General features: G+C 36.8%; 1 protein-coding gene across 4 annotated transcripts in view; it reads right to left on the reverse strand.

The window, feature by feature from the left end:
* Window positions 1-24,088, reverse strand: part of LOC117327766 (androglobin-like) — a 125,451-nt gene extending 101,363 nt beyond the window's left edge. The window contains exons 1-2 of one of the 4 annotated variants that reach the window (XM_033884924.1): window positions 23,963-24,088; window positions 11,762-11,900 (exon numbers count right to left, since the gene is read on the reverse strand). In XM_033884924.1, the coding sequence (XP_033740815.1) occupies window positions 11,762-11,883 (122 nt within the window). In that variant the 5' untranslated portion in view covers window positions 11,884-11,900; window positions 23,963-24,088. Of the gene's footprint in view, window positions 1-444; window positions 540-2,541; window positions 2,682-7,816; window positions 7,930-11,761; window positions 11,901-23,962 lie in introns of those variants that run through there. The other 3 variants (XM_033884925.1, XM_033884922.1, XM_033884928.1) reach the window with 3 other exon arrangements.
* Between the last annotated feature and the right edge of the window lie 1,382 nt (window positions 24,089-25,470).

Raw genomic sequence — 25,470 nt, forward strand, 5'->3', positions numbered from 1 at the left:
TATATGATAAAGTTATTTGTGCATGGAGCATATTAACACCAACTATTGTTTTGAGATTTGAATATGATATGATAATTATAATGAAAAATAATGCACAATTGTAGTACATATACTCAAGTCAGGGAACTTAAGCCACATTTTTATCAACTTAGTCTATTATAATATATCATTGGTTTGTTTTTGTTTAACGTCCTATTAACAGCCAGGGTCATTTAAGGACGTGCCAGGTTTTGAAGGTGGAGGAAAGCCGGAGTACCCGGAGAAAAACCACCGGCCTACGGTCAGTACCTGGCAACTGCCCCACATCATAGTATATTAATGTAACTATAATATACCTACGTCTAAAACTCGACTTTGGTGCTAGTCATCAGTTTTAAACTCTGACATTATTATGGGGTAGTCTTTCCCTCTTTTTCATTAAACTGAGACGCGGTTTTCACCTACCTTACAACAGACATCATTTGTATCGTTTGGACTGAAGCCTTTCGCATTAGCGAAGTCTTTCTGGAGGATGGCCGAGACATTATAGCCAGTATGTTGATCTACTCCCTATAACACTGTACAATAATCATCCTTGAGATTATATCCAGAACAATATAATTCCCTGCTGGTTACACGTAGATGTAATAAGACTAGATGATACTAATTCGGTCGCTACTCCTCACACACAGGCATTAACCGAGAAGTAAATAGTTTACGTTATTTCAAAGACATGAATATGCTAATCTTGTCGTATCAGAGTAAATCGAAGGTGGTCACCAAAACAAAATGTACAATTTACTTAAACGCCGGCTACAACAAAAGACCCGTTAACATAATTGTATTAGGAGCATTCGCCTGTTTTCATTTTGGTATAAACGCACATTCAGTTAAGTTTGTATAGAACGACAAAGGTTAAAATAACTATACAATTTTAGTTAATGTGAAGGCGGTACAATAGAGCGATTGATTCCTGGCCCTATGACTGACCATATGTCAGGTGGCTCTATTGACTAGAGAGGAAAGGATACTACAACGGAATCGATTGTCAAAAATCAACGGGAGATAATTGGTAGGTATGATATTGGAAAGAGTTGTCACTGAACCCATTCAATATGATAGTATTACTATTCAACATAATTTGATGTCTTCACATGAACCTGAATACACGACTAGAACACGTGTAGTGTGGTAGCTTTGTGTTGACAGTACATGAGATATAACAGACTTGTTGGACTGACGAATTTTGGTATTACTAAACAGTGTGCTGCTATTCACTAGGGTACAAATTATAAGCTAAAGTTTTTTAAAGTTTAACAGAGATAACAGGTAATGTAAATACAATTTCTTTATCTTCTGTATATCTTTATATTATTAATACATTCATACACTTTAAAAAGCATCTGAAGTAAGAAATCAATACAACTCATGTGAAAGTTCTTTTGAAATACATTTCTGAAATCAACACTGCAAAGCATATTTGGCAGTATATCCAATTGCTCGGGATATAAAGTAAATGACTATATCTTGCATTTTGGGTTGTAACAATTGGTCAATAAACTAAATATTCTTAACATTTTGACATCAAGACTTTATCATGATATATTCTATTACAGTAAGATATTTTAAAGTTGATGTTCCATTTCCTTTACGTCATTAATTTGAAATGAGTATATCTACGTACAAAAATTATGTGACCGACCTGGCCGTGTGTATACGTATACTAACGACTGATCTTAACGGGAAGTGTATGTCCTCTAGTTTACACAATACATAAACAAACTTTTTTTGTAAACAACTGCTCTGGGTTATAATACAGATGAGTATTACTCTATAGATAAAGACCCGTACAAAGTGCTAGGAGAATCAGACGAGGTGTTTCAAAGGGCAAGCGTCTTCAGCATCATTGACGACTTCTCCCAGACAGATCTAGGTCAAATCCGGGCTAAGTCAACATCTCAAATAAGAAGTAGGGGTGACAACTGAAACACTAGGCATACCAGTAAGTACCAAACACGTCAGATACCGGGCAACAATACTCATAACATAGCCCATAACCATCCATATTATCAAAATCAATAAAACTAATCAAAATAATCCATGTCCTGGTGTTTACATGAAGGTGTAGGTTTATGTGGCCGATGTCTGACATGGGTGGTATTTTGGTTTACTTAACGGTTTAGAGTTTAACAAAACAGTATGCCATCCACCTCTAATTACTTATAATTGTTGTTTATATATGTGTCGAACCACTAGCTGCTGGCTATTTTCCCAAATATCTGGGTAACGATGTACATAGTCTATACCCTGTACATTTTATACTTAGTGATAACATACAGTGACACTTTTACAAGGTTATGATACATAATTTTATATAGATCTTAGCCTTAGTTGGTAAGGACCATTAACGTATTTTAACATTGAGTAACTCCCTTTGCAATGACTGATCACAGGAAACTGTAAACCAGGTATATATAGTTAGTAGAAAATAAGAAAATATTCAACATTTGTATCTAAAAATCAAAATCTACCACCAGCACCAATATATCAAATCAAGCTTACATGAGGACACCCGAGGTGACGCTGCCTCGAAGTTTGGCCATCCTCGCTGCTGATGACATCCTTCGAGGTGTCGTCTTCGAGCTATCCGCAGAGGTTGGCGGAGAGGGGAAAATCACCCCCGACATAGCTGATTTCTTAACCTTAGTCTATCAACAGCTCAATAGTTTACAGTAGATACAATACACACATGTTGAGGTTGTAATTCACAACTCCAAACACTCTTATAGAAGCAGTCCATGTGGCTGGCACCACGGTCCGTTATAATGTAGATATCCGATATCATGTATGATGTGACCTACTCCCAGATATCCTTCACATGATCTCTCCTTAACACTGAAGATGGTAACAGGTAACCGTATGATTCTCATCATCCCTAGGTACTGGGGTGTCGGAACCATATGTCATCGGTAACTGTGTAACTACCTTTAAGTAAACATGGTACCTCAGTCACCTCGTGATCATAACTAGTACAAAGGACACAACATTGATGTTTTCAAGGTATGTACGGTCAATATCCAAACTATTGAAATCCCCAAGGTAATAAACTGATCTGGGTATACCTTTCTAACATCCCTTTTATGTCCAATATTGAAAATCAATGCAGACAATGAAAGGGTTTGTTAGATTATTTACTTTACAGCTGAACGTCCCTGTCCATACATTTAAGTGGGAGTTCCTGGCCATCTATAAATAACGACGTTAATGTCCTTTCATTACAATAGGAGTTCCTAATAATCCATGTCCATACATTAGTGTGCCGATCCCGGTCCATACGTTAATGTGCCGGTCACTGTCTATACATTAATAGTCCGATCCCTATCCATACATTAATAGTCCGATCCCTGTCCATACATTAAAAGCCCGATCCCTGTCCATACATTAAAAGCCCGATCCCTATCCATACATTAATAGTCCGATCCCTGTCCATACATTAAAAGCCCGATCTCTGTCCATACATTAATAGTCCGATCCCTATCCATACATTAATAGTCCGATCCCTGTCCATACATTAATAGTCCGATCCCTGTCCATACATTAAAAGTCCGTTCCCTGTCCATAAATTAATAGTCCGATCCCTATCCATACATTAATAGTCCGATCGCTGTCCATTAATTAAAAGTCCGATCTCTATCCATACATTAATAGTCCGATCCCTGTCCATACATTCATAGTCTGATCCCTGTCCATACATTAATATCCCGATCCCTGTCCATACATTAATAGTCCGATCCCTGTCCATAAATTAATAGTCCGATCTCTATCCATACATTAAAAGTCCGATCCCTGTCCATACATTAATAGTCCGATCCCTGTCCATACATTAATAGTCCGATCTCTGTCCATACATTAATAGTCTGATCCCTGTCCATACATTAATAGTCCGATCCCTGTCCATACATTAAAAGTCCGATCCCTGTTCATACATTAATAGTCCGATCCCTGTCCATACATTAATAGTCCGATCCCTGTCCATACATTAATAGTCCGATCCCTGTCCATACATTCATAGTCCGATCCTTGTCCATACATTAAAAGTCCGATCCCTGTTCATACATTGATAGTCCGATCCCTGTCCATACATTAATAGTCCGATCCCTGTCCATACATTCATAGTCCGATCCCTGTCCATACATTAAAAGTCCGATCCCTGTCCATACATTAATAGCCCGATCTCTGTCCATACATTAATAGTCCGATCCCTGTCCATACATTCATAGTCCGATCCCTGTCCATAAATTAATAGTCCGATCCCGGTCCATACATTCATAGTCCGATCGCTGTCCATACACTAATAGTCCGATCCCTGTCCATACATTAATAGTCCGATCCCTGTCCATACATTAATAGTCCGATCCCTGTCCATACATTAATAGTCCGATCCCTGTCCATACATTAATAGTCCGATCTCTGTCCATACATTAATAGTCCGATCCCTGTCCATACATTAATAGTCCGATCCCTGTCCATACATTAATAGTCCGATCCCTGTCCATACATTAATAGTCCGATCCCTGTCCATACATTCATAGTCCGATCCCTGTCCATACATTCATAGTCCGATCCCTGTCCATACATTCATAGTCCGATCCCTGTCCATACATTAATAGTCCGATCCCTGTCCATACATTAATGTGAGAGTTACTGTTCATTTATTGATATGGATAATAAAACATAATAGAAACTGTTTCAAGCAAAAATGTTTTCGGTATTGACATCACAGTGCGTTGCGCTATAATTGACATCACATGAGCTCTGTGCGATGGAATTGACAATATGTGATTTGAATGATGGTATTGTCATCACAAGACTTCACATCGCTTTCTGTGACAGAACTGGCATCACAGGACTTTCTGTGCCAGAATTTGCATCACAGGACTTTCTGTGCCAGAATTTGCATCACAGGACTTTCTGTGACAGAATTGACACAACAGGACTTTCTGTTACAGAATTGACACCACATGACTTTCTGTGACAGAATTGACACCACAGGACTTTCCTTGACAGAATTGGCATCACAGGGTTTTCCTTGACAGAATTGGCATCACAGGGTTTTGTATAACGTTATTGTCAACATCACAGTACTTTTTGTGACAGAATTGACACCACAGGACTTTCTGTGACAGAATTGGCATCACAGGGTTCTGTATAGCTTTATTGACAACAGCACAGTACTTTTTGTGACAGAATTGACAGCACAAAACTTGTATGATATAATTTTCACCAGTCCTTAGATGTGATTGATGTCACATGACTTCCTTGAGTAGTATTGTGTATCAACATTTTTAACAAATCAAACAATAGCACTACAGTTTAACTCATGACTTATTCCATTAGACTAGAGTAGTTTTGGGTTTTGATGATAAATAGGATTGAGACATATATTGATTTATTTCGTAATAAGCAGAAAATAATATCAAGGCGAAAGTTTTACTGTATAATAATCGAGGTGCTAAACATATGACATTTTACATATACAATAAACAATACAATTGAAATCTGCATCTGGTACGATATATCTAAGGTACATAGCAAATCAGTTATCGATCTTATCTTTGTAGATTTAAGAGTTTAAAATTCCTCCTTTACTATCGTTTAAAACTCTACGCGAGATACACTATAATAATATTCATTCAGCGACAAAATGTTAATCAACAGTACATTCATAGTAAAGAAACACTACAAAGAACTAATAGACAGGTAGTCTACACCATGGACATATCCACACGACAAGCTAACAGTGACAGAGTTGTTACCAGAGGACCAGCTTCCTATTGTCATAACTATTGGGCGACAGTTTCTGTAAATCAGGCAGTGATTATTGGACTTTGGCAGGGTATCTTTTTATGTATCCTTGTAGTTTACTGGGAAAGTTAAGAAAATAATGCATGTAAATATTCAGTGCTGAAAATGTGTATCCACATAAAACATCCTAGCATTTTATTCAGATTTCCCAATCATCGATATATATCATTGGAGCCGTTTTTTCAGGGAGTTTGGATGTGGTGTAACGGTTATCGTCTCAGGCATTTATCGACTAGGCGACTCGCTAACATAAAAGGCCACGGTTTGATGTTTAAGCTGGGTGTGATCGTAAAGTAGCTGTTGGTGTCATTTAGCATGCCCCCTAAACTGTCCATTAACGGCCTGCTACCTGTATGTGTGACCTGACACTGCCCAGCATACGTTACCCAACACCACCCCTACCTGATAACAGGACAGGGGGATCTTCTAATTAAGGAAACCAAACAGCGGTCGGTAGCGAGGGAAAACAAACCACACAAATCAATATCATAGCAGGAATAATCTCCCTAATGACTCTCTATACCTGGAAGATATCGGACATTGATATGTAAAACGGGAGGCAAGTCTTTATCACTGTATCGCCTCGGGTTAAATGAAATAGAGAAGTAAATACAGAATTTCTATTTACATTGTATATTTCTGAACCGAGTCAAACATTTTTTTTAATTTAACGGGAAAAGGCTTGAATGGATTAAAAAAAATATACACATTTTCACTACACGTCTCCTCTGGAAACAGTTTTGAAAACATATTTTTTAACCTGAAAAAGTATACAGAATGTAGCATTTCCGTTTAAAATGACATGGTTGCTACGTGACTGAAGGGTCACCAGTTCGAGTACTGGCACGGGCGCTGTGTTGTATCATTCTGTCATGTTACAGTCGACTCAGCTTTAAATGACGGGCATGGCAAGAAATGTCGTGTGTAAGCTGTTGACGCCGAAATGGCAGCTCCGGTTGTATGCTCCCAAGGGAGTTGAGAGAGACATTGGCAGGTTGCTAAAGGCCGAATTACCACGGATGATAACGTGTGAACCGCTTTGAAACGGCTATGTTGTTGTGATAAAGCGGTATAATTATATAACTCCAAATTATTAATTATAATAGAATACAGTATACAACATTATAGTATAGCGATAGTATACATCACTATGGTGTAGGTGATAGTATATAATATATAAAGCCAGTCATATAGAAATTTTGGCAGGTTCATCGAAAACATGAATGTTGTGATTAGAGTATAAAGTGCGACACTAATAAAACAGCTTATAGTACAACACCCCCAGCGTATTATGGCAGTGCCTTTGTTATACAGGTGCTATAAGCATGCATAATTGATACCAGATCGCCTTACTAACCTATTGTTGGGGTACAACCATATGTTCTGTTTTAGAGGGTAGGCATGTCAGATAGCAATCAGATTGCTTTGTTAATAGTAAGTAGTACAGCAATATTGTACAAGAAATTTTCAAAAATACTCTAAAACTCTTTTTCGGTTATGGGGGTATATGATACACGTAAGTACATGCTCTTTTGGTAGTTGAAAATGAAAATAAAAATGTGTTTAGCGGTAGTAGAACAGAGTTTTCTCGTGGTTTAGTACAATGTCCATGTCAGTATCGGGTATCATACGATACAACACCAAAACTACACAGACATGTTTAACACTTGACATTGAGTCGGGATAATGTGTTGTCTCCATTCACAAAATCCGTTAATCCTTAGATTACAGTTAATACTTTTATATATTTTAATGATTTGGCTTATAGTTAAGTCTTTTGTCGTCCTATTTATAAAATATTAATATTGTTCGATAAGTTCTCTTGACTTACCACTCTGTACATCTGTATATATAAGTATACAATCAAAGTTTAGCTTTAATAATCTATAAACAGTCCGACATGTAACGTAAACGATACCTGCTGTAATATTTTGTGTATCTGATATGTCTATATCAAATTAGATCTACTTACAATACAGACGACCTCCTTCTTTGTCCAGTGATGTCCCCGGGGGTTTTAAGGGATCCCTTCCTGCTCCCATCCCCGCCTGTAGTGGACCCCCTCCTCATGAGGGAATCTGAGACACCTTGGCACCAAGACCAGTGCTACACCTTTCCAAAACCTTGTGGTTTGTGGTAAGACCCGACAGGCTCAGATTTTTGGCGTGGCCGGAGTCCTGTTTAATCCCCGTGTGTTGGTTTGGTAGGACGAAATGCCACCATAACCTGACTGGGCGATCGACTGATCACAGATTACTACTTCAATACTCATAAGGACTTAAGGTGTCTTACTTTACTGGCCGTTCAATATCAGAGTATAAACTTTTCCATTTATGTTCTTATATGAACAACAATAATCCGTATCGTTCAGTATACATCTGTTTAGTATCCTCGTAACACATACTTAGTAGTAAATCACTGTGTATGATAAAATATATATCCGTTAACCTATGGAAGAGTAAATCAATTCTGGTGTTATTACAGTCGTAATCCTTGCTATAAAATCTTCACTGTTGCTAACCTGTTGTCATAAACGGGTCAAACTTTGACTCACTGTGTATACCTCTTAATTTTTGTGGTTTGTGTCTAACAAACATGAGGTGATAAATCTTATAAATCTGTATTATTGAACTGATCACCAGGAACCTCCAAGGTCGTGTAAGATTGCATGAAGTATAATAAAGATCTCATCAGGTGTGAAATGAGTTCGGAGGAATCATTTTCCGAACACATGGGGAGATATCCTGCTTGAAATCACACTAATGGCGTGTCACATTCGCAGCAATAGCATCTGATTTGTACACACTTTTTATCATTAGGGATAATAAAGCATATAACTAGGATGTATCTCGACATTCTATTCCTTTTTTCTGAATGTCCTTCAGACACCTTTTCTGTTAGCGGACTTCTCAGACTAATGGAGTGCAGCAGTATAAAGCGATTACAATATGTTGCAATGCTTTGTTCAAACAGGTCTTCAGAGTAGTGAATTGGATAGACATTTCACGGAAGACGGAGCAGGAAGATTAGTGGAAAGTTTCTTACAAGTCATATCATATGTGGCACGTCGTGATGACACGCACGTGTATCGATTGGACACCGGGACAGACACCACATCTTCCAAATATGGAATAAGGAATAATCGCCAATGACGGAATTAAGCTCCTCGGCTTTGTCAATGGTCCTTCAAAGATATTCTCGAAATTATAAAGTGAACTGTTTATCGACCAAGAACACACAACTTATCGCAAGTTAAAATCGTGTCAGACACGAATAGAATGCTAAACTCGACATGCCATCTAACACGGCCCACCTGAGTCCACCTAACACAGTAAACCAGGGATTGAACACTCACCGCTATCCTAGCAGCAGATGGGTCGTCACTTAATGTAAACAAAGAAAGTATATTTATTGTTAAAATCCTACTATCTGTGTGTGTTTAAACGACGTTCGTAGCCACAAAAGTCAGTGAAACACGGATAATGAAAATTGTTTATTCATCGTACGTTTTGACGCGCGTACGGTAAAATTTGAAAATGAAACAGAATTATGGTCTAACAAGTTGTTTTTTCCTAACGTAATAGCGTATGTACTTTGTCTTTACTGTTTCTAACAAATTGAATCTCTGATAAAAATGTAATTCATTTTTACTTGCGAAAAGTGTCTTGGAACATTTCGAAACTTGTTATAAAGACATTTTATCGCTCTCATCGAGATGTCGTAATAAAAGATAGTATATCAAAATTAATCAAATCCATGGAAGGTAGTGATGTGATTCACTTTAATTTATTACCAACGAAGCAATAAAAGTCCAAATCAGTTATATAGCTTTGAGCATGATATTAAATCGTAATTTGTTTGCACAGAAAAAAACCTACACTTACACGAATGCATTTTAAATTTGCTGATAAAAATTCTTTAATTAATTTGTGATTCTTCAATTGAACACATTCCGTTGCTATCATATGCACCTGCATGTACCGCCTCGACGTCGGTATGTATAGAATCTAATGTTTCCTGGTAGATGTCTGATTGAGCTACTATCACAAAACCATCAAGCAACCTTCTTAAGTCTGCCTTACATATCTCTCCTCTCAAATCACGCCTTATATATATATATCCTGCCAAATACTGCCTTGTATATCTCTCCTCTCAAACAATGCCTGATCTTTTTCTCCTCTCAAACCATGCCTGTATATCTCTCCTCTCAAACAATGCCTTGTATATCTCTCCTGTCAAACCCCGCTTTACATAGCTCTCCTCTTAAATCCCGCTTTACATATGTCCTTTCAAACCCTGCCTTGAATTTCTCTCCTTTAAACCCTGCCTTGTATTTCTCTCCTCTCAAACAATGCCTTATCTTTCTCTCCTCTCAAACTATGCCCTGTATATCTCTCCTCTCAAACAATGCCTTGTATATCTCTCCTCTCAAACAATGCCTTACATATATTCCAACCGACTTAATACAAATGCATTCTCATTAATTTTATTTCTTCGTGCAACATTACGATGGATCACAGTTTCACTATTTCGTTTCTTTAAATTAGTTTAAGCATTTAGTAATGAAAATTTAGTTTTTCATGTAAATTAATTTTCGTTCTTGCAGCACAATTGTATGTAAATAAGGAAACTTTTTCTCGTAGAATTAATATTAAATATAGATTGATCGTAAAGCTGACTAGTATTAAACCAAATAAATCACAGGTGATTCTTTTGAAATCGCAATAACTTTATCAACAAAGACGAGCTATTTATGTGTTTTGTCATCTTCCGTGTTTTAAAATTCATTTCAATCCTCATGTACATGTATATACATGAACATACATGAAATGTTGGTCATCTTCGTGTTTAAATTATGTCTACGTAAATACAATTATATCATAGATACAGTGTACTCATTTATGTAATCATTGACCGAAACAAAGATATCCCAAAACATACAATAACGTTCAGTGAAAAGGTTAAATGATGCGATATATGTAGAGTAAGGGAGACAATTCAAAAATAGCCAAATCCCATGCATTGAATTTAACCATTGTAGAGCAATGTTATGGTAGCATGCATTAGTTAAGTAACGTTGAAGTTATCGAAATGTAGTTAGGATTAGGTGAAACATAATATTATGGTATACCATAGAGTCCAAGCATGTGAAGATGCATATTCATAAAAAGCGAGAAAATGTTAATTTCATTGCAAATGTTCCGTCATGCAATATAAATCATTACCAGGCGTTTAAGTTAATTTCCCTTTGATCAAAATCAAGCCATTTCTGTATTCTTTTAATTAATTTCAGCCAGGAATTGATTAATTATTAAAGGAAAATAAATAATAGATAAGCGCATTGATAGTATATAAACATGCTAGCAATTAACGACAACAAAGCAGGGTATCGCCGAAATGTACAATATCAGCTTACTTACAGTGCTGACATCCTGTTCGAGAGAAATTAAGGGGAGATAAATAGTACATGTTTGGCAGAAAAATGTATATATTTAGTGATTATTGAAGTGCTACACGTTAATATGTGCTGCTAGACAAATAAACTGGTCGTTATATTTGTAAAAACGTATGTGATGACCAATCACAAGACTGTTACATTTATGTAATGATATTAAGGTTAAGTGATCATTACTAATTAACCGTTCTGTTACAATCTGTTACGTTGTCGTATGATAGTTTGATTGCTAGGTCCTTGTTTCATCAACGTTCCTTAACTTAAGGAGATTTCATAAATCAACACTACTATCCATAGAAAAGCAGTATAGGATATAAGGAAAGAAATTAAAGTTGAGACACCTTCCTCAAATCATAAAATGATTTAAGTTTAAGGAATGTATTAAGTTACAGAAGGTTGATGAAACTGGGACCAGCCATTGATATGGAAATGAATATTTCGATCCAGGTAAGGACTACTTATATTTTGGTCTTGCTGAGGACGCCGAGGAACTTTCCAAACGCCTTGCTATTTTCACCAGTGCCATCCTGACTGCCCTTCTTCTTTCCCTTCTCCGATCGTGGACCCTGGTCGACTTCCTTCATCTCCCTTACTGTCCTCGCTATAACAGAAACAGGTGTATATTGGTAAATTGTCAACGATAACGGAAAGTAATATAATATAGTATCATCTTATGTTAATTATAATTATGTGATGACCAACAAACTTTCATATAAATATTGGTGTTTTACTACCAAATGTATACATTTACACATTATGTGGAAACCATAAATGTTCTGTCTGTGGCTCCCGTCACAACATAACTATCAAATGTATCTATCACTAAGGGCTTGATCATGTTTACCGCGTCACAATGATGGTCGCAACCTATTGTCACACACAAACAATTGTTCAAGATATGACACAAGTAAAATGCCCTGTCTTTTGAAAACACTATTCAGTATGAATAAAAAATTCCCGATCTTCATTGTAAACACAGTTAATTAGTACGCCTACGTGAAACGCAAGATTCAAAACCATGAGACATAAAGGTAAACAGTAAGATTTGTATGTATAAAGTGTGATTCATCAAAGCCTCTGTAATAATTTGTCGTCCTCTGTAATAATAGCATCTACTAGTCTGCTTCAAATCGATAGAGACAGAATACCCAAATGGTGTGCTACACGCAAAGAAGTGTAACTGTCTGAACCGGCATAGGACTTGTATATCATATTGAAATAGACACGGCTGAACATTCCTAAATTCTATAGAAATATAACTGATGTTAGGAACCAGAAACCAGCTAAAAATGCTATATCATGTCACAATCACATGATTGAAGTATTGACTAGATATACTGTACATCAAAAACATCGGGCTCTTATCACAGAGATGGGACAAGAGGGTTCTTTATCCTTTCTGCAGGGCTTCGACATCAAGAAACTTAACATTGGTTTTGTCCACCTGCTATAAAATGGTCGTGAAATTGGCTTCCGGTCGATGGATTACGCTATTTACCATCGAGAAGATATCTAAGATTGTTATTAGTATGTACCTAATGGCGAAACATTTATAGAACTACAAAACTCATTAACGACACATCCTAAATATTGACCTTCCTATGAGAATTTCAAGGTCATCCAAACCCTGTAGAAAATACTAATACGTATAAGAAGCTTTGATGTAATGGTGACAGACACCCGATCCGTTTGATCCCGCTCAAGTCCATGTCACATCTAAACAGAATAAAAAGACAATCGGAGGATCTAACGGAGGAGATTATCTCAATAATTCAGAGATCTTTGTCAGTGGGCCATCTTACTTGCGCGATGTTTCTTGTAGTTGTATCTATAAATAGTAGCAATACCGTTTTACAGTCGCTGTCATGACGATGTTCACACACGGTGGTCACGTGTTGAAAACAATAGGTTTATCATGTTATAGACAAAAGCAACAACGCTGTTGTTTAACAAAATGTTGTGAAAACCCATAAACGTTAATAAGGCCAAATAAAACGCCACATCTATGACAGAATGTACAATAAAACCAACGGAATCTTTGAGACACCATATATATTTAGATTGGGTGTAATTAACGCGAAAATCAATTTGGTTAATTTTGGACAATGAGTAATTTTAAAAGACCATGCCATAAGGATATTATATTAGACTAAAATTCAGGATTGAAGGCAAAACTCTTAACACTAAAATAAACCACTTAATCTGAAATAAATGTGTACGAAGGGCGCCGAAGACTATTCCTTCTAATATGAATATAGTTATAGATATACTAGTATGTCCAGCGGATACTCTAGAAGAAGTTCCTGTGTGAAAATACAACTGAATCATACCTAACCTTCCTCAATACCTGACACAACACAAGTACTGTAATATACATTATATATTAACTAACTGGCGAAGGTTGCCATTTCTTATGAAAATGAAGTGTTAGATGTGTATTATTGATTGCAACTACAGGAATTCATGTTAATGTGTTAATAAAGCAGAAAGCCATCAGAGGTGAGATAGATATTTCCTCGCTAAGCACACGAAGAACTAGGCGGTTAAGTGATTGTAATAAAATAACGTTACACAGACAACCTTACACGAGAAGGACAAAACGTTTGTACTTTTCAATTAGTCTCATTATCGCATAGCATTCCCATTTTAAAGATTCATCTTCCAATGAGAGACACATTAAAAGTTTATAACTGGAGGGGAAGTACGTGTCGCTTTAATGTAACATCAGACTATCTTGTCATTACTGTCGTGAATGGCAGAATTTCAGATATATACAGTATATAAAATGGATATTTAAGGAAAATTCGGGCCAATTCTAGTGCCTGTGTATAAAGTGTTTATGCACGAGTAAAGACGAGGAAAGTAATAGGCAAAGGGAACAACAGTCATTAATGTCGTCGTCGTGTTCGTATTTTAATTTATATGGCTATAACGGCTTTTTGTTGTTGTTGTTGTTGTTGTTTGTTGTTTTTTTTTTTTTTTTTTTTTCTATTTTAATATCGTCAATGTTAATTTCTTCTGGGACAACATATTTATATGAAAAAAAAATATAATCGACACATGGCATAATCATCTATAAAGTACCCATATAAAGTGCACGAGTTTGCTCAGCAGAGACGCGCAACTTTGGAGAAATAAGTCAAATGTATTTTAAGACGGACATTAGGGATCTGACAACTTTTTCAATACAATATAAGTGATTGTTTAAAACACATTTCTGACGATTTCACCACAAGGTGACTGACCCCACTAGTAGACTCTCAAAATAGATTTATTCTGGCATTGTTTACATGAAATACTTATTATAAAGAATTACCCTTCTGACAAAAATTGTGTGTTCGTCACGCTGAAACATAATTAAACTGGTTTATACAGAAGTAGCCAGCTTACGAACACTTTACAGGGATGAGGTAGTCACATAAAGGACTCCGTCGCCAGGTTTGTTGAAACTCGATACTTGTATCGGATCACACTGTGACAAAATCATAGGAATTCTGGCCAGGTATTCAATAGTTTTTGATATGTGGAATGTTTAATCACTTTAGAAAATGGTATCGACACTTGTGGTATGATTAATTTGTTTACAGTCGTGTCCACGCCAGTGTCCATTATACACGCCGTCGGGGCACTATCTGCTGATAGTTATAAGTTCGATGGGCGTGATACCACCAGCTGACAGCAATTACTTCTACAAAACACTTATCGATCTCCGGACTACCGATCACTACAATTCTCCTAGGTAGCCTTTAGCTGTGTCCGGACTAAAATCACTGTACAGAAGACGTGTGAAGAGTGCCTTTAAATGTGAATTTAGTAATGGATGCAGCGTATGGCGCATGAAGAATACGACATATGATTCTCGGACTACGCTAAACGTGTAGAAATCAAGAATGGGCGTTAAAAAAAAATCAAACGCGACCTATGATGGATTTAGGAAAACGGACCTCGTATTAAGATTGCATTATAGTCGCCTATCATTTTTTATATGTAAATGCGTATTAAATGTTGTAGTGTAATGTCTGAAACATGTCGTGTCGATCATAAAATACACGTTTGCCAGTAGTGTTTAAGGGCCTCAATGCCACTTTTATAGAACTCCTTTTCTTAGCTGTTCAGAAAGTCGTCCACTGCATGTATGACGTCATCATCGCACTGAAAATGGGTGCCTTAAATAGTTGTTTTTAGCTTTGGAAATAGATGAAAGTCTGATAAAGCGAGATCAGGTGAATAAGGGGGATGTTCAATCAATTTAAAGCCACAATCGTGAATGACAACCAATGCAATGACAGACTTGTGAACAGAAGCATTGTCCTGTTGAAATAACACACCTTTAGTGAGCTTTCCGCGGCGCTTAGGTTTAATATTTTACCCGTAACTGTCTCAGAAGTGAAGTATAGTATGTGCCATTGATTGTTTGTCCCTTTTGGAGATAATCTATCAGCAGAATACCATCTGCATCCCAGAAAAGTGATGCCATTACCTCCCCAGCTGGTGGAACAGTCTTTGCCTTCTTTTAGGGGGAGAGCGAGGGTGCTTCCATTGTTCCGATTGATGTTTGGCATCTGGGGTAAAATGATAGATCCGTGTTACATCCATAGTGACAAATATATGAAAAAAAGTTGGCAGGATCTTCCTCAAAAAGGTTCAGATTAGCACGTGATAATGTGCGTCTGGTGTGCTTCTAATCAACTGTCAGAAGTTATGGTACTCTTGTGAACAGGAGCATTGTCCTGATGGAATAACATACCTTAAGTGATATAAACAAACCAGATGAGACCAGTCCTTGGGTACACGGCCCTATATAGTAAGAGAATAGTAGGACAAAAACATCCGTGAGTACCTCCTTCAATACGAGGCTCACAACATATCAATCGTCCCTCGTAACTTTTTTGATATTGTGAGAACTTCAGAGACATAAAGTGAGTTTGGCGCTTTGCCTTCTTGTTTTGTTCTTGAACAAACTTGTTAAATTCGCTGTGTTGACTTTATGATATCAAAAACGCCTACTGTAACTCGTTGAATATGAGACTATTAAGAGTTGCAAAGTCGATATTGATGAACATTAGGGCGAAATAATTACACCTATAGCCAAACACTTGGGTTTTTTGTTTCCATTACTTTATACAGTGAGAATCTTCTCAATACTTAATGCCTTACTCGACATGTCCTTGTTTTCGGGCCTAGTGGGAGCGCTCGTCTAAATGAGAATGGCTATCGGTGGTTCTGTACACAGATAGGAGATAAACGAAAGTCGTTTAAGTTGGTATTCGTTCACTTTCTTCGACAGTTATCTTTAAATGGATGGAGGTAATCAGTGATAGTTTTCAGTATGAGACCGGGCGGAGTGTCGTGTAACTGTGTCCAGGTTTTAGAAACATTTCCTCCGTGCTAGTGTCGTATGTAGTTTCAATATCCAGCAATGACTATTTAGAGTAACCCAGCTTAAGCTCAACAGAGATAATCCTGCGACAACAGGTTTATACGTACTCGTGAAATGTTTGTGCGTGACATTATGGTGACTACTTCCCCATTTCATCAAATCAATGATTTGTCGCTTGTTTTAGTATTAAGATTGACAATTTAGTTTTGTTTCATTTCCATTTTATCATTTTAGTAGTTTTTGAGAGATACTGTTGATCTCCATGTCCCATCCTGTGTTTGAGAGAAGTACTCTGGGCCAACATCTAGATATCTTAGCCTGCCTTAGTTGCATACACTGGTCCAATATATGAATGCCCCCTGCGTTGGCGAGAGACATTATGGGCGTTATCTAGATGGCCTTCCTTCAGTTTGCGTGAGATAATCTGCGCCAATATCTGAGATGGTATATGAGTTGGCGAGAGATAGTATTGGCCAATATTAAGGCGTTACACCCTGGAGTGACAAGAGAAACTCATGACCTTGTCTGCCCTCGGGTGATTAGAGACTCCATATGCATGTACATATCTAGATGTTAACCTCCTCGTTGACATGATACACCTCGGACCAATTTGGGGTGCAATGCTCTGAGCTGGCAAGAGTCAATATCCATATGCAGATGGTCTGAGTTGTAACGATTTAAATCTGACAAAGGAGTCGTGCAATATTAAAGTAAATGTTAAGCAATGTTTTACTGTAGAGATATTGTGTTATCGCTGTTTGGAGAAGACGAGGCACAAACAAAGAACCAATGTATTTTATAACCAATCAACATATCTGGCGTCACGCTTCACCACTCACAAAATCTGCCTCCCTTATATCAGAACTGACTGGATGTTATCTTGGCAACAACCAATTTATTGTCGTCATATTTGATCAACACGAATAATTAATTGATAAATGTTTAACCCAGACAAGAATTATAAGATAAATCGATGTTTCACAACACATTTTGTTCCTGTTTATATTTTCATATCCTCTCCGGAGAAACAGACATAAAAAACAAGTCGCCTGCTGATCGAATTAATCAGCAAGTCAAATAGACATGTTATTTCATGACAAAACACCAAATTAAGCAAACTTCAGTCATACTGGTCAGTATGCATAGTTATATGGCACCATACGTAGTGTGTTTGCCTGGTTAGTGAGTAGCCTCCCCTTATGGTACATTTACTGGGTTTGAAAGACAAACTAATACCGAGTAGCCCGGGCACCAAGCTACATTACAGAATGTTGTGTAAGTTCATCAACGAGATGTGAACAGTTAGTACGCAAGGAAAAATAGTCCAATTTGTTGTTATCCTGCATTTCTTGAACTCTACGTTGATGTGTCTGTTAAATATGGCAATTATTGGTAACCATACACCTGTCATATCCCGGAAGAGCACAATTGAATGTGTTATTAGGTGTATATATGAATGACACATACAAATCTAAACGACAAAAAAAATCATTTAGAAAACAATAACAGAGAAAATGTAAACAAAGCAACATACATGTACGTATGTTTTAATGAGGACCAGAATAAGTATACCATAATTCCTCCATATAAACCTTTATTGATTTACCCCTTTTTTCATACCAAACATTGTTTATATCTTAGCAGAGTGTGGGAACAGTTTGTATTCGATCATACCATATATCAATATGTCGGCTTTTCAAACAAGTTTCGATTATAAGCCTCTGAGGAAATCGCTCTCCATCACTGCATCATTACACCTAACGAGCACATTTCTGCTGACTCCCGTCACATACGTGTCCATTGTTTATGGTTGACCTTCAGACACGTTCGTCCTTGGCCATACTCTGAAGAGGGTTTGAGAGTCCACTCGATCACATAGAATAGCGTGTCTGAACACTCGAGACGGCAGCCATTACCAGGGTACACGAGAATCTTGATAATATTTGGGGTTAAGGTTGAACGTGAGCAGTGATGTCCGACATCAATTTACAGATTTGATACTTATTGTCTTCGCGAAGTTAGTGTTTGGCCAGCAGTCAAACGTCTGTTTATTCTAAATTCCTAACCATATAATAGTCTAACACGATAACCTCATACATATACCCGTCCGTCATCTAGCAGTATTTATGTCATATGGATTTGCCTCCTTGCTTTCCAAGTTATTCTCTACTGTTACATACAACAATGGTGATGTTTAGTGTCTTAAGTAACATTTTATGAGATATGACTTACAGATGCTGAGATTGATGCAGTTGATGTGATTATTTTGGCCTTTACATGTGGGAGATTTACTCATGCAGATATTTCTTTTTGGCGCTGTAGTTGGTAAAACTGGCTGAAGTGACGAAATATTCGGCTACTCCTAACTGGGTTAAATCTTTATAATATACATATCGATTGTTGGACTTTTGGTTCTGCGTCAAATAGGAGCAAATGTGTTAATGCTTTGATAGTTTACACTTGTAATAAATAAGTTATTGTAAGTACAATATAGACTTCCGTGTCCTGATAAAATCGGTAGGTAACGTGCCATTAAGTGAACAAAGGTTTCAGTCGATATTTATAAAAGCAGTCAGCAGACGGGACGTTCTATTTCGGTGAAGAGAAGGAAAATATTTGGCTGAAATAATCGAAAACGCAAAAATGAAATGATAACCAGTATCTATAGCAATTTGAGGGCTGTGGTTTGCTTTCATTGAAGCTTTAAAATGTGATCGCGTGCATGTTAAAGATGTGATGATTATCTGATTATGTTTCATTCGTCATTTACGCTGTATAATGGGGGATATAATCAGATTTTAAGATTTTATCATTTTAAAACAATTAATTCAAATTGAGAGTTAAATAGAGTAGAGCATAAAAATGAATAAAACGGCATCACACAGTTGTTAAGTCCTTCAAGGACTCGTCAGTGATGTAAGGGACATCACACATCTATTTCGTCCTTCTAACAGGTCGTCAGTGATGTTAGGGACATCACACAGCTATTTCGTCCTTCTATGAGCTCGTCAGTGATGTTAGGGACATCACACAGCTGTTTCGTCCTTCTAGGAGCTCGTCAGTGATGTTAGGGACATCACACAGCTGTTTCGTCCTTCTAGGAGCTCGTCAGTGATGTTAGGGACATCACACAGCTATTTCGTCCTTCTAGGAGCTCGTCAGTGATGTTAGGGACATCACACAGCTAGTTCGTCCTTCTAGGACTAGTCAGTGATGTTAGGGACATCACACGCCTATTTCGTCCTTCTAGGAGCTCGTCAGTGATGTTAGGGACATCACACAGCTATTTCGTCCTTCTATGAGCTCGTCAGTGATGTTAGTGACATCACACAGCTATTTCGTCCTTCTAGGAGCTCGTCGGTGATGTTAGGGACATCACACAGCTGTTTCGTCCTTCTAGGAGCTCGTCAGTGAAGAGCCAGAAGTGTTGATACTAGGAAGTGGCGGCGTTAACTCCAAATAGGTTAAAGAAATGTCAAAATCTAAAGCGGAGGTGAAATGGCCCCTATTTCAATATATTTTCTAATTTCCAATATCATGTTTCAAAGGAACGTCCGACACGTGTGTATGGATTACAAAACAAGCACCATTATCGCAAAATGTATCGAATCTATATTGGTGAGCCAATATGACCCGACTCATGACAATTTAGAACAGCAGGAAAGGGTTCCTACTTGACACGTCAATAAAGAGTTACAATAAATTCAAACCAATACAAACCAATACTTGGGGTTGGTATGTACCCTATGAGATAACTCTCGGTCATCCTATTGACTCCCAATCACTGATTACGTCAGCTCACCTTTAATGACGGACAGGTCAACACTTGTCCGGACAGTTAATAAGACGCACATGTCCAAAATGTATTTAACATTGTACTTCAGTAAGTGTCAATGACGTGTGCCTAACAGAGGTAATGGACGTGTCAACAGCCCAAGTGGCGTTTTCAATCTATTAAATATTTGTGCAAAATATAAATGAAGGACATATATATTCTAAAATTCAAACTTAAATCGGTTTTACAACTATCACAATATTTAAGAGAGCTAGCTTGTGACTTTCAGTGAGCAAAGTACATATTTGTAAAGGTAGCTCAGGCTTAAAACAAACACGATGAAATAATATGTTTCCAGAGTCGATTACGGTGTGTGTACTCTGAAGGATTTTGACATGTATTGAGAAGACAGGGTATTGTTATTTGTAGTCGATATCGGTTTGGTTTGTCTATCTACGACACTTAAGAAATATTAACGCAATCCAAGGATTGTCATTGGAAACAATTTAACACCGCCATAACAGACGGGGTTCACCTTAATATAAACCCTAAGGTGTGGTACTGGGAAATCTAAAATTACACTGTTTAACTAGTCTATAACACTAAATCATTCAAATCTCTCAAACAAAAAAAAGTGAAATATCTAATATAGTTTATTGACATTAATCAGAACAGATATTGGTGTTTCGCGTGAAATAAAAGGTGGATAATGTGAACCGATTTAAATGACATATTGATAACAATATTTTTTTTTTCATTTTGTTTAAGATAAGTCTCCCACGAGTGATGTTCCCCGTCGGGAACTACGGTTTTAAAAGTCTGGTTTGCTAACGAATATTTCCTTGTTGGATAAACGGGAGAGTATATATATATATATAGTACTTGTAAGTGGTCGGAAATATGGAAGCTGGGAATATGACCCTGATGTTCACAAGATAGAAACAGTAGGCATTTAGTTTTGCAGATGATTTGGAAACAATTTAATTTTAAACTTTTTTCGAGCTTGCTGTTAAGCTAGTGCGGTAGATTTCGCCCGGGTATGACGGACTATTTGATATGATAACCAATCGCCCATCCTTTCATTAGGTCGAGTAGGCTACCTGTACAAACACCGATTTGTTTATACCCACTATCAGTTATACCAGCATGTAATAACAGTTTCTATACAGCCACAACACTACTTACTTGTCGCCGACTCTGTCATTTAAAACTGTAACCTGTATCAATTTAACCTTTATAGACGAAAGTGAGTACAGAGCACTTATTCAATATTTGTCTTAGTTTAAATGGCTCACACAAAGGGAGAACCAGTCAGATTCCATTCACTTCTTTTTTTCTTTTCGTTTGTCATTTTAACTGCCACGTGATTAATTACGTTAAGGATGTTATCCGCGAAAGTCGCGCACTTTTTAACACCCTGGGTGTAAGTGTCACAATAGTACAACATTTTAGCCAATTTCTTTAAATCGTTTCACAATCTGTACTGTTCCATTGTTAGCGAAACGCGTTTAGACGGACACTCAATAAACTTTATCGTATACTTGATAAAGTAGACCAATAATGGGCCTATATCTAATTCTTAGATAAATACGTGGATATTGACAAGCATTGAAACCAAAGACAACGATGGTTAAAAGTGTTTACAATGTTTCTCAAAATCTTATTAGGATCTGGTTTTAAATACTGAGAATACATTTTTTAACACTACAGACGCTTCAGTCACGTTCTCATTATCCGTTTTGCTTTTTCTATTATCGTTGTCAATATTAATTTATTATTATCTTCAACTTTTAAATATTGTCATTTAAAACGCTGGACATTTGTGATTTTTTTTTATAATTTAAGGATACATTATATTTTCTTTGGTCTTTAATTAATATCATTTATATTTTGAAAGAGCTTTTAATAGTAATTTCGGAATTTAGAACAAAACCAATTAAAGAGCAATAGAAAAGAGACTTTACAAACATGTTACAGAGCGAGAGTTCGGAGGGATTTTTTTATCATATCTTTAGGATTACGAATATTGGATTATATCGTTTTGCAATCAATTACACGAGTTTTAAATGCACCTCCGAGTCCTGGCGCCAGCTGTGCAGACTTAATTCCCAAATTTTTACGGATTAACTTTCCCACTATCGATGAATGGACAGATTAATTGTATACAGATTGATACTTTGATTATCCCTGAACAAGTGCGGTGATATATTAAACCTAAAGCTGCGTTGGAGTCACGGTTTCTGACTTAATGGTATATAAAACATGACGTTTAATATGTTTATGTTTTAACATGAATCATAATACTATTAGCTATCCCAACAGGCATCGCTACCCAAATTGCAATGACCTTCCCCTTGTGTTCAGACAAGGAACGATACGAGATATCGCCGCACTCATTGTTTTGTTTCTTAAATAAAGATCAGTTTGTTACATATTTTTTACGCTAGCAGTCATGTATACTGAACTGTCGCTTTCTTTAGTTAGAGGTTAGAGGTCAAGTGTGGACTAAAATTGCTCACTAACACCAGTTATGTCACAAATCCCAGATTTACAAGTGCTTATAAAATGGTATGCTGTTTAACATCGTCAACAAAGATATTTCCGTTAAGGTGTAAAACAAGTTTCCGAAACAATCGAAGTCTGAATAATACACGTTATAACATTGAATTACTAGCAGCATTCTAAAATCATGATTATATTGTACTGTAGTGGTACAACTAATCTCACTGTTGTGTTTTCACTTATCAAATTCCTGACGTCGTGTTTGTGATGATATGTTATATAAATGGTAGATAGCTATCAGGTGTCCGATACTGTCCAGTACGTGAGGCTGAGAACCGGTCCATAGCGGGCACCTGTTTTTGTTTGTTGTCACATTACCTTAGGGACATTTGATCTGGCCCTTAGCGATCGTAATCATTATATTGACAATACGTTTAGCAATTATCACTTCTTAATTGATTTGGTGTCTCTAATCATTTTGTTTCCGTGATCCAGACTGCTCACATAGTAAGGACGTTAGTATCTTATGGGCCGATAGGTCCTTGGTATAAATTGAACTTGAACTTGAACTTGAGAGTCAGCGACAGTAACAGGGTACCGTCTATTGTCTTTTAAGTGTAAATATATCATCAGTTCAGTTTGTTTCGTTACATTGTCCCGCCCCAGTACTTGGGCCAATAACCGACATCCCAATAGTATACAACATCAACACACTTTGGTATTTCCCAAAATATTCTTTGTGGACCGTATTCAATTAGGTTTTTATTTTTATTTTATGTTTCTGAATAAAAACAGAAAAGTCATAATTACTCAATATCTGTATCAATGACTACCTTATACAACACATGTCTACCTATCACCGAAATTTACCCCAATCCATTGCCTGAACTACCAGCACATCAAATGTCAAACTCTACTCTCATGACCCACCTACCATTAAAACCTAGGTTATTCAGTTTTTCTTTGACATTTCGGTAATGTAAATTTTAAGATGAGTTATACTTACGCAGCCTTTTTCAGAATGGCACTTCCAATAGCACGTTTAAAAGCCATGGTAACGGTCACTCACTGTCCAGAATCAGAAGTTCAGTATAAAACACACATCCATGAAGTGGACACAAGGTTGGAGTGGTCACTTACTAATATATATATATATATATATATATATAATTACGGACAATCGGAAACTGATTTATAGCAACTCCCGTCGCATTCCATTCTCTACTGAAATAACGTTTTGCAATAGTTCCGTCTAACGACTCTTACTGACCACAGGTCAGGGTTAAAACGACACGGTTACATCTATCTCACCACAATGGATTCTCGTACACCCTCAACAATTCACCGTAAGTAGGCTGGCCGTTTCCATTGGCTATCGTAGTGCCCATTGATCTAGCTCGATTAAGTGTATAGGACTTGATTGCCGTACCGAGATCGATTGTCGTACCAGCTCTCACCTGTGGACACCTTCGTCAAACGTCAGTACATTACAGTACTCACTACCGTAAGGCACAAATCACGGACGCTTGATTTTATGAGACATTTAATTATTTGAATTAAATTAAAAATGTCGTTCAACCATATTCTAAATTTATGGACTTTTTCTTGATGATGACGGACGGGTCTATTTTGTAAATAATTGCATACGGAAAATTAAAGTTGATAATTAATAATTAATTAAATACTACAAATATCTTACATTTGAATTATACAATTTCCAGTTGAATGTAAGTTTTTCATTAACCGATAACTCGCTAGCGTCGTCATAGTATGATAAAGCTATAATTTATATAAAGTACAGTACTATTAACTTATCACTATTCCAAGCGTTAGCCGAATCATCTTTGATATATATTTGACTTTTTCCATTGACAATTAAACTATACTAGGTTTGTAAATACGTAAATTTGTTAAATTTATGAAGGGCTAGACTCCCGAGATAGTCCTTGTATTACCCCAGTAAACAGAGTAAAACTCTCTTTAAAACATGTCAAATCTTGAGAATGGGTCTATACCATATGTCTTCCATCCGAGCACAGGGGCATGTCTTGTCTTACATTAAAAAATAGCCAGAAATACCTATATATAAAGTCTTTATATATAAATATTTCTGGCTATTTTTTAATTTAAGACTAGACATGCCCCTGTGATCCCAGCAGACTACATATATATATCTACGTTACACACTTGGCGTGACCTTGAAGCCAATTGTGTAAATAGCACGTTTATAACGGTTTTTTGTTGTACATGTAATTGGCGTACACACATTTGAAACAAAACTTTACTATCATGACATTTGTATTGAAACTAGTAATATATTTAAATAGCCTTGATATCTCCGTTTCATAAGCCACAAGTCTCATACCTTTTAGGATCGTGTAGTTAATGTTTAGCTTCTAGGGCATCTTCAAAAATAGGTCAAGATCATTTACCCGATAAAGAAAAAGAACGAAAATTAGTTGTATCATTCGGTAAATTCTAGAAAAAGCCTTTAATTTTCCATCCTTGACATTG

The sequence above is a fragment of the Pecten maximus genome, chromosome 5 (assembly GCF_902652985.1).
Source record: "Pecten maximus chromosome 5, xPecMax1.1, whole genome shotgun sequence".
Lineage (NCBI taxonomy): Eukaryota > Metazoa > Mollusca > Bivalvia > Pectinida > Pectinidae > Pecten > Pecten maximus.